General features: G+C 42.8%; 1 protein-coding gene across 1 annotated transcript in view; it reads left to right on the forward strand.

The window, feature by feature from the left end:
* PDPN (podoplanin) overlaps positions 1-11,455 on the forward strand; it is a 34,670-nt gene that overhangs the window by 18,876 nt on the left and 4,339 nt on the right. The window contains 2 exon segments of the mRNA XM_017504691.2: positions 4,922-5,055; positions 7,126-7,255. Of these exon segments, the coding sequence (XP_017360180.1) occupies positions 4,922-5,055; positions 7,126-7,255 (264 nt within the window).

Genomic DNA, 11,455 nt, shown 5'->3' on the forward strand with positions numbered 1-11,455 from the left:
GGGTTTCACCATGTTGACCAGGATGGTCTCGATCTCTTGACCTGGTGATCCACCCGCCTCGGCCTCCCAAAGTGCTGGGATTACAGGCTTGAGCCACCGCGCCCGGCCCTCAAAATATTTTTATTAAGAATTTAGGACTATTACAATACGATTACACCAGCAGCGTGATTGAATGTTGCATCTAAACTCTAACGTAATTTTAAAGAAATGCCAGGCTGGGCATGGTGGCTCATGCCTGTGATCCCAGCACTTTGAGAGGCTGAGGTGGGAGGATTGCTTGAGTCCAGGAGTTCAAGACCAGCCTGGGCAATATAGTGAGACCTCCTCTCTACGAATATAAATAAATAAATAAAATGAGACCTCGTCTCTATAAATACAAATAAGAAAGAGAGACAGACAGACAGACAAGATAGAGGGAGGGAGGGGAGGAAGAGAGAGAGAGAGAAAGAAGTTTTTTTAAAAAAGGAAATGCCCACTTTGGGAGGCCGAGGTGGGTGGATCACCTGAGGTCAGGAGCTCGAGTAGCCCAGCCAACATGGTGAAACGTCATCTCTACTAAAAATATAAAAATTAGCTGGGCGTGGTGGCGTGCGCCTGTGATCTCAGCTACTCAGGCGGCTGAGGCAGGAGAATTGCTTGAACCCAGGAGGCAGATGCTGTAGTGAGCCGAGGTTGTGCCATTGCACTCCAGCCTGGGTGACGAGAGCAAAACTTCGTCTCCAAAACAAAAACAAAAACAAAGACAAAGAAATGCCATCTGGTAATGTGTGCAATCTAACGAGATATTAGACATGAATGCAAAGATAAAACTTACCCATAATTAGTGATTTCATATAAATAAGCATTGCTTAAGTTTATTTGTTCTCAAAATTAAGAACCCCAAGAGACAGCTTATTTATCAAATCATCTACTCCTAGGTAATAGAAACTTCAGCCTAGCTTTTTAAAAGAATCACAACAACCACCAATTTCAAAGTAAGTGGATCGGTTGCTGCCTTATTTGAAAAATTCCAGTGAGCCGTGTTCAGTCGAGGCTGGGTGTTGCAGGAAAAGGTGTTGATGTGAGCATGTGGGTACGCTGCTCCAGAGCTGAACCTGCAAGCCAGGCTGTGAGTGTTGGTTTATGATGGCAGATTCATCACTCTACACTTGTAGAAACGACTGTGTGTGCACATATTTGCATACTTGTGTGTGTGTGTGTGTGTGTGCGTGTATCTGTGCACGCCTGTGTCTTGGGGGAAAGAGGATTGGATAATATGTACATCTGTGTGTGTGTATGTGTGTGTGTATGCCTGTGCACGCCTGTGTCTTTGGAAAGAGGATTGGAGAATATGTACATCTGTGTGTGTGTGTGTGTGTGTGTGTGTGCCTGTGCACGCCTGTGTCTTGGGAAAGAGGATTGGAGAATATGTACATCTGTGTGTGTGTGTGTGTGTGTGTGCATGTGTGTGCCTGTGCACACCTGTGTCTTGGGGGAAAGAGGATTGGAGAATATGTACATCTGTGTGTGTGTGTGCGTGTGCATGTGTGTGCCTGTGCACACCTGTGTCTTGGGGGAAAGAGGATTGGAGAATATGTACATCTCTGTGTGTGTGTGTGTGTGTGTGTGTATGTGTGTGTTTGCCTGTGCACACCTGTGTCTTGGGGGAAAGAGGATTGGAGAATATGTACATCTGTGTGTGTGTGTGTGTGTGTGTGTGTGTGCGCCTGTGCACGCCTGTGTCTTGGGGGAAAGAGGATTGGAAAGTGAAGACATCAGTACGTGATTTGAATTTCAGGAGGAAGGGGAAGAACCTCAGATGCTGGCTGGAAACTCGGCAGCTGGCCTAATAGGAACTCTTCACCGAGGGAAGCCTTCAGCCAAGATAATAAGAGGGACAATCGGGGATCTTTTGTTAAAGTTCAGCTGTCCCATGGAGCAGAAAGAATGCCAGGGCAGTGAGACAAAAGACACGCTTCTTAATCCCGACTGTCATTCATAAACCATCTTTTGTCCGTTCAGAGCGATTTTAGTACTTGGCTCTGTGGACCAAGGGTAGAAAAGAACAAGAAGGAATTTTTATCAAGTTACACTTTCAATGAACTGAGCTGTCTATGAAAGACTTCAAACTAACTTCATTGAACACTGGATTTTTTTTTCTTTCTTTTTCCCTTTTTTCTTTTTTTTTCACTTGATTTTTTAAAGCAAGGATTGTTTTAAGTTAGATACACCAAGTAAGTAAGCGATTTTACTGAGCAGCTCCAGAAAACATTTTTAAAATTGATGATTTGTTAACTAAGTTCAAACCAGGGGAAGAAGAAAATAAAATGGGAGGCTTAATAAGTTTTTATTTATTTTTTATTTTATTTTTGATATGGAGTCTCACTCTGTCACCCAGGCTGGAGTACAGTGGCTCAATCTCAGCTCAGTGCCACCTCCACCTCCTGGGTTCAAGGAATTTTCCTGCCTCAGCCTCCTGAGTAGCTGAGACTATGGGAGTATGCCGCACCATGCCTGGCTAATTTTTTTTTTTTTGGTATTTTTAGTAGGGATGGGGTTTCACCATGTTGACCAGGTTGGTGTCGAACTCCTCACCTAGGCCTCCCAAAGTGCTGGGATGAGAGGCATGAGCCACCACGCCTGACCAGTGAGTTTTTAAAAAAGGACTACTTGTCTGGCAAAGGGATGTTTCCCATTGAGCTCAATAAATACATTAAACGTTTGCCTACACCACAACTCATACATTCTTGTGGGAGCCAATCACCCACCCTCACTTCCACCCCTACTCCAGCAAAAGGCCACAAGGAGAGGCAAACCATTTGCATGCATGGAGGTATTCAGTTATTGCTATCTGGTAATTCCCCTTCCACAGCTTCAGATAAAAAGTAAATGTTTAGGTAGCTCATCCAAAGCCATCTCTACTAGATCAGGACTCTACAATCAAAGAGCAGGCTCATAGAACAAGTGAACTTACTTCAGAGGTTTCCTCACTCAAGGCATCAAAAACGCTATGATGAAATATTTAAAAGCTGTGCCTCTGGCTGGGCTGTCTAAGCAGTGGGGAGAATAAGGTATCTCAAGGCAAGGAATGGATTGCTAGTGTGAGTGCTGCCCAGAGACAAACACCATCTGCTCTTTAATTACAGAAAGAAGTCTCTAAGCATCTCCCTCCCCTCACTCCTGGGATGTGTGTGCTTATTTATTTTGCAACTGTATTGAGTCACGGAATTTCCAGAACCACTGGAGTCCAGGGAAGAAGCCCATGGTCAATGAGTCACATTTTTAATGCATGAAGAGGTTGTTCGGTGATATTTACAGATGATGATTGAGCGTGGTCATGAGGAGTTTGGATCTTTGCCACAGAAGCTGACGAAGAGGACACTGTTGTTATCTGTGCTGTCTCTCATTGTAGAATTCAGCGTGGTAGTCCATTCCAATCCCCTACTTTACCAGAAACCTTTTTCATTGGCATGACACGTCATTTGTTCAAATGTTAATGTAGAAAATCCAGGGACAGGGGCAGTTCATTCATTTGGCTCTTTTTTTTTTTTTTTTTTTTTTTTGAGATTGAGTCCAGGCTGGAGTGTGGTGGTGCAATCTCAGCTTGCTGCAAACTTTGCTTCTGGGGTTCAAGCAATTTTCCTGCCTCAGCCTCCTGGGTAGCTAGGATTACAGCCGCCCACCACCACACCCAGCTAATTTTTGTGTTTTTAATAGAGACAGGGTTTCACCATGTTGGCCAGGCTGGTCTCAAACTCCTGACCTCAAATAATCCACCCACCTTGGCCTCTCAAAGGCTGGAACTGCAGGCATGAGCCACTGCACCCAGCTAGTTGGCTTCTGGTGTATTAAATGTTCTCTTGGTATCTTGGCATCCCTAAGCATATTACTGACCCTCCCCTGTAGACAGTAATCCCAACTATAAAGTACAGCTAGTGCTCGTCTTACGACCACGACTGGTTCCGACAGACCGGTTGTAACACAATTTGGTCGTTAAGTTGAGTAGGCTATATGCACGCGGAGATGGTAGTGCTGCCGGAAGCTAGTCCGCACTGTCGTACGCCCAGCTGGGCAACGTTTGTGCTGCCAGATGCGGAGCAGTCGTGGCTAGCGATTGTGGTCGTAAAGTCGAATGGTCGTAAGTTGCATAGGTCGTAAGTCGATCAATACCTGTAAGAGGTAAAACTCCATGTAATCTATGAGGTCTGTGGTCAGAGCCTGTGGTTCTAATTGTCCAAGTGAACAGCAGTGTCAAAATTCAATGGAGAGAGAGTTGGATTTTAAAAAGGTAGAAGTTGGATGTGGTGGTGCGCACCTGTAGTTCCCGCTGCTTTGGAGACTGAGGCGGGAGGATTGCTTGAGCCCAGGAGTTTGAGGTTATAGTGAGCTATGATCGTGCCACTGCACTCCAGCCTCTGCAACAGAGGGAGACCCTGTCTCTTAAAAAAAATTAATTTGAAAAAGTAGGGAAAAAGATAAAAATGAGAAGATGGAGACCTCAGTTTACATGGAGTCTGTAAAGGGGTATGTTTAGAAATCTTTCCCGTTGACTCTAATTTTAAATTGTTGAGGTCTAGATGAATATATTAATTCATCATAGAAATGACACCAGGAAGAATCTGGTTCCTTATCAAAAAGGAAAGATGTGTGTCCCCTGTTCAGGCCATCTCGGTGGGGCCCCAGGGAGGGTCTGGCTGCTCTACCTTTTGATGTTTTCATTTTCCTTTGCTTTGTAGTGGCGGTAACCAGGGTATTGTATGTGTCAGAATTGCTGCAAGAAGGATGGTTTGGTTTCTGGCACTGCGGGAAGCCAGAAAAAGGACCAAAATAAAACAAAAGTTTTTAAAAGAAATGGAAAAGAAAATACTCCGCACGTAGCCTGCAAATTCAGCCTGCTTATGCAATTTCTACCTTAGGCTCTGACTCAGTCTTTCTTCTTCAGCCAGCACGGGACAGCCAGAAGATGACATTGAGACTCCAGGTACAGAAGGCAGTGTTGTGATGCCAGGTGCCGAAGATGATGTGGTGACCCTAAGAGCTGGCGAAGACCTCTCTATGGCTGGCTTGACAACTCTGGTCAGTGTCCTGGGAGGAGAGGAATGTTTTCCGTAGGCATGTGATCAAATTGCAAGGTTATGATATATATTGATTTATAGATAAACATGTCTGTATATAAAATCAGCATTTTTACCACCATACCAAGGTATAGTTATGTGGCTCAACAAAAAAGAATAAGTCCTCGCTTAATGCTGTTGATAGGTTCTTGGAAACCTGTGACTTGAAGCAAAATGACTTATAAAGAAACAACATTATTTGAGGACCTGCTGCATGTCATTTTCCTTAAAGTCGCAATTTCCAAGAATCTATCGACAACGTTGAGGACTCACTGTCCTTCCCAATTTCGTCCACTTAGCTGGTGTGTGGATCACAGATGGTTTCAGAGTAGAAGCCAAGGCTTCTCAAATTGGTAAGGAGTCAGGATTTTACATTTCCAATCTGTTACAGCCCAAGTTTCAATACAATGAAAGTTTTCTTGGGTGTTGTGGCCATGTCATTGCTCTAAGGGGTTCTAAATATGTCTTCTCGGTTTCTTTGCCCATTATAGACTGGTAATAAACATGGACTAGACACAGTCCACAGATCACATGATTATAGACTATTTAGCCTGTCAACCAACACATTCTTAACCTGATGAATTTTAATTAACTCTTGTTACATACCTGCCGTAGACAAGACAAGATGCCAAGCTTTGGGAGGGATTGAGGAGGTCAGTGAGCCACGTCCTCCACCCTTGAGGCAATCTATGATTTCTCTGGTAACAGAGCAGAGGTTCCTGCCTGCCTGTCTGACCTGCGCACCAGCATCTTCTTACTTTCTCTATGTCTACCGTCTTGGACTTTCTGACCTTTGAACACACCAAGCTTGTTCCAACTTAGGTTTTTATTTTCTCTGCCTAGAGCACTGCCCAGATCTTTCCATGGTTGACTTTTTCTTACAATTCTCAAGTTTGAAGCCATCTCAAACAGCCTAAAGTAATCTCACCCGCACTTCCATCAGAAGTCACCGGCCGGCCCTGAGGTCTGCGAACTACCCACCAGATTTGGCCCACCCACTGTGTTTGTACATGAAGTTTCATTGGAGCACACCAATGTCCATTCAGTTGAGAATTCTCTGGCTGCTTTCCAACTAGAAGAGTGGAGTTGATTAGTTAGAACAGAGACTGTGTGGCCTTTACAGCTGAAATATTTACTCATCCGGCCCTTTACTGAAAGTTTTCCAGAGGTTAGTCCAGTCTAGTCTAGACAAAGCTAACGTATATTTCCTCCAAAGCACTCAAAACCATGTCAAACTACCTTTCATACTTGTTTACCTGCTAAATGTTCACATTCTGCTACCCCATCCCAGATGCCAGCTTCAAGAGAACAGAGAATTTATATTACTCACATTATAGTCCCAGGGCTTGGAACCATGCTGGGCTCATACGGGGTACTCATTAGCATATGTTTTTTATTGTGGTAAAAAAAAATAACATAAACTTTATCATTGCAACCATTTTGAAGTGTGCAATTTGGTAATGTTAAGTACATTCACATCATTAAACGGATCGCCAGGACTTTTCAGCCTGTAAATCTGAAACTCTACCCATGAAACAATAACTCCCCATCCTTCCCTTCCCCCAGTCCCTGGCAGCCAGTCTTCTACTTTAGAATTTGACTCCTCTAGGTACCTTATGTAAGTGGAATCATATAGAACTTTTCTTTTGTGACTGGTTTATTTCACTTAGCCTAATGTCCTCAAGGTTCATCCGTGCTATAACGTGTGTCAGAATGCTCTTCCTTTTTAAAGCTGAATAATGTTCCGTTACATCAATAGACTGTATTGTTTATCCATTCTTGTGTCTGCAGACATTTGGGTTGCTTCTACTTTTTGGCTCTTGTGAATAATGCTACTGTGAACATGTGTGTACAACTGTCTCTTCAAGATCTAATTGTTTCTGTTCGTTTTCTTGTTTCTACTTGCAGTGTATGCCATCGTGTGTTCCATATTTTGATGCTATCTTAAATCCCTTTCTTTCATAAGGAAGAGTATATATTTTAAGACAATTAGGCTTTGTTTCCTATTTTTCCTCATTCACACCCGCAATAGATGGCAACCCGTGTCATGAGTGTGACCGACCTTGGCCCCGAGGATCTGCCAACTCCAGAAAGCACAGTCCACCCCAAAGAAGAAAGTCCGCGCACCACAACCTCAGACGTGGCAACCAGTCACTCCAGGGGTAAGAAAACCAGTCACCTCCATGGAGGCTGATCTACTTTTGCAGAATCGGCACATTCCAAAGTCTGTGAACAAATGTAATAATCAACAGGGGGCGTGTTGGGATGCAAGAGTGACTTCTGAACCAAGCCTTGTATGATAGGTTCAGAATTGGATTTGAGTTGATGCGGTTGGTTTAGTGGGTTGCTGAACATACCTCTCTACATGAAATAATTACTGATAACACCTGCACGGGGTGAGTTAAGTAGCTACTGATGTTGCATGGCGGACCCCAGGCTGATGGAATGTGACATGGAGAACTTTGTGTGGACACCCAAGGATGCAACACTCAGCCATCGTCTGTAAATCTTAATAGATTTATAGATAGATAAATAGCGAAATCTTGACTTTTCCTCCATCTGCAAACTAGTAAATAGCCACCACCCAGAGGAGTTAAGGACTCGTTATATAAAGAGGTCAAAGAGAAAAACAAAACATTGTTATTTTTAAATAGGTCATTGTATAAAATTATTCAAAAGAAACTCAAAATGACAAATATTCGCACTGTAACTATTAGACTAGGTTTGACTGCAGATAGATGTCCTAAAATAACAGTGTCGTGAACGCAAAGGATGTATTCGCTCATGAACCTTAGCTGGGACTATCGTTGCCTTGTAAAAATCTGGATTTTGCTACCAAAGAAGCCCCAGGAAATAGATGTTGAGACTAATCAGATGTAATCTTGGTTACATCTTCCCAAACTAGAGTATTAATCTCAAAAATGAGTTGATAGACCTCTTCACAGTCTGGAGACCTTGACATTTACTTACTTTTCCATGGCTGTTGTCCAGTAAGTACTCTGCAAGAATACTTAACCACCTTCCATTGAGTTCATGTCTGTTTACATGGTGCAAGAATCTTCTAAACCCATCTGGCCAGGATCTGGGTTGTAGTGGTGACTCACAGTTGGCAGCTACAGCCGTGTGAGTGAAATTCCTTGGAGAAAAGCTTTGGAGGAGTTTTTCGAGTCTTTGCTATTTTTCTATCTAGACCATCATTGATGAGAATGAGGAAAAATCATTGTCAATTTAAGAAATAGAAAGAGATAACTTCCTGTTTCTAGAGATGTCTTGAGAAATTCAGTTGTTTGGGGTTTTAAAAAATGCCTTATTTTATAGTGGATAAGGTGGAAGAGAAAATGAAGTAATCCTCTGAAAACCTCAATGAGTGCTAGCTAACTTGAGAAATGTTATGTAAATTGTTTTGTCTAGATAGGTCTTACATAGAAATGTCACGTCTAAACCAATGGTTTCCCAAACCAGTTGCACATCTGAATACCTAGAAAGCTCTTCTTGGCCAGGCATGGTGGCTCACGCCTATAATCCCAGCACTTGGGGAGGCCAAGGCAGGCGGATTACCTAAGGTCAGGAGTTCAAGACCAGCCTGACCAACATAGTGAAACCCTGTTTCTACTGAAAATACAAAAAAATTAGCTGGGCGTGGTGGCACATGCCTGTAATCCCAGCTACTCTGGAGGCTGAGGCAGGAAAATTTCTTGATCCCAGGAAGCTGAGGTTGCAGTGAGCCTAGATTTTGCACCATTGCACCCCCCCTTGGGCAACAAAAGCGAAACTCCATCTCAAAAAAAGGAAAAAGACCCCTTCTTTATTGTCCCTTTTACGTTTCCAGGATTAATCACCAATCTCGTTTTAAAAACTACAGTACTTTTTAGGATTTTTTAAAAAATGCTTTATTTTTGTATTCCCATGTTTATGGCAGCATTATTCACAATAGCTAAAATATAGAAACAACTCAAGTGGCCATGGAGAGCTGGACAGATAAGCAAAATGTGGTGTATTTGATGGAATATTATTCAGCCTTGAAAAGGAAGAAAATGCAGACACGTAATACGACATGGAAGAACCTTAAGGACATTATTCAAAGTGAAATAAACCAGTAGAAAAGGAATACTGTATGTCACCACTTATATGAGGTCCCTAGAATAGTCAGATTCGTGGAGACATAAAACAGTGTGGTGGTCGCCAGGGGCTGGGGAAACTGTTGAGCGGGTAGAGTTCAGTTTTGCAAGATGTAAAGGGTTCAGGAGGTGGATGATGGTAATGATTGCACAACAATATGAATGTACTTAATACCACTGAACCGTACATTTAAAAATGGTTAATTTAGTACATTTTGTGCTGTATGTGTTCTGCCACAGTGTAGGGGGAAAAAAACCTTATAAAGGGCTTTGAGGCCAGGTGTGGTGGCTCACGCCTGTAACTCCAGCACTTTGGGAGGTCAAGACGGGCAGATCATGAGGTCAGGAGTTCTAGACCAGCCTGGCCAACATGGTGAAACCCCATCTCTACTAAAAATACAAAAATTAGCCGGGTGTGATGGCAGGTGCCTGTGATCTCAGCTACCCAGGAGGCTGAGGCAGGAGAATTGCTTGAACCCGAGAGGCGGAGGTTGCAGTGAGCCAAGACCGTGCCACTGAGCTCCAGCCTGGGCAACAGAGCTCTGTCTCAAAAAAAGGGGGGGCGGGGCACTTTGAGATAAAACCTGAACCTCACTCCAAGCTGTTAAAGAAATGATTAACATTTAAACACCAGAGAAAGCCAAGTTGAGCTAAGCAAAGAAAGAATAATCAATATAAGTGATCATTGGAATACTTTTTAAAGTTTTGGAGGATTGCTCATTTGTAACATGGGTTGACAGCTAATTAGCAGCAGAAAAGTGTGCTGTCCATGTTGAATATTCTATCATACTTCATACCTCTCTTCTATTCCTTTAAAAAAAAATGACCACTTGCCTGTCCCCTGCCCCACCCTGTCACAAAATTACCCCACCCTGTCACAAAATTGCCCACCCTGTTACAAAAATTGTGACTGAGGACACATTCCTACTTAATAGCTCATTATCCCAAGACATTTTCGCATGTGAGCCAAAATGTCATTAGTAGCACTCAGTTTTCAAGGGGTAATTTTATTAGGGCAGCAGATGTTCAGTTCTGCTGCGAAACACCCAAATACGATGATGTGCATGTGTATGACGCATGCTCAGGATCACAGTCAGTGTCATTGGGAGGGGGATGGGAAATATGAGACTAATAAGCTCTGATTTAATAACAAATCCTCCACAAACTTTATTTTCAGGAATACCATTTTCAACCCATGGTGTTTTTGATAATGGTATATGAAGAGCCTGGAATCAGCACCCACAGGGTGGGATGTGCTAAGCAAACGATTGACTTATCTCTGCTGGCAGTTGACTTCTAGCGATGACATTTGCGGAGTTGATTTGATGTCACCTTTGTTCTGGGAAAGCCCAAACCCAGCCGTGTCCCATATGCTGGGGTACCACAGTGGGTATGAGCTCTTACGTGCTCTAAACCCATGGGCTCAGCTCATCTGGGGAGAGCTGGCTTCTGGGACCTGTACCCTGGGGCCACCTTGAGGAGGCACCTTGTGTTGAGGAGAGCCTTGGTCCAAAAGGAATGGTTTTCAAACCCAACCATGAGAAAAAGTAGGCATCTTTTACATGATGGTTGGCTAGTTTTACCATTGATTAGGAAAGCTACTGGCTACCTAGGGTGTTTTGCAAGCTGTGAACTAAGATTTTAGGGCAGGGCTTCACTGATGATTAACTTCTCTCCGATTGCTTTTTAAATCCAGGCATCTTGACTTTTCCTCCATCTGCAAACTAGTAAATAGCCACCACCCAGAGGAGTTAAGGACTCGTTATATAAAGAGGTCAAAGAGAAAAACAAAACATTGTTATTTTTGAATAGGTTATCACATAAAATTGTTCAAAAGAAACTCACAAGGATGAATATTCACACTAACTATTGGACTAGGTTTGATTGCAGATAGAAGCCCTAAAATAACAGTGTCATGAACACAAAGCGTGTATTCGCTCAGGAACCTTAGCCGGGCCTATTGTTGGCCTGTAAAAATCTGGATTTTACTACCAAAGAAGCCCCAGGAAATAGATACTGAGACTAATCAGAGTCTTGGTCACATCTTCCCAATCTAGAGCATTAATCTCAAAATGAGTAATAGACCACTTCACAGTCTGTCCCTTCTCTGTGATCCTGACATTGGACTAAGAATACACAGCTCTGGATTCTTCCGCTACCTTAAACTCTGATACTTTTTTTTTTTTTTTTTTTTTTTTTTTTTTTTTTTTTTTTTTTTTTTTTTTTTTTTTTTTTTTTTTTTTT

Source organism: Cebus imitator, unplaced genomic scaffold (genome assembly GCF_001604975.1).
Source record: "Cebus imitator isolate Cc_AM_T3 unplaced genomic scaffold, Cebus_imitator-1.0 Scaffold15, whole genome shotgun sequence".
NCBI lineage: Eukaryota > Metazoa > Chordata > Mammalia > Primates > Cebidae > Cebus > Cebus imitator.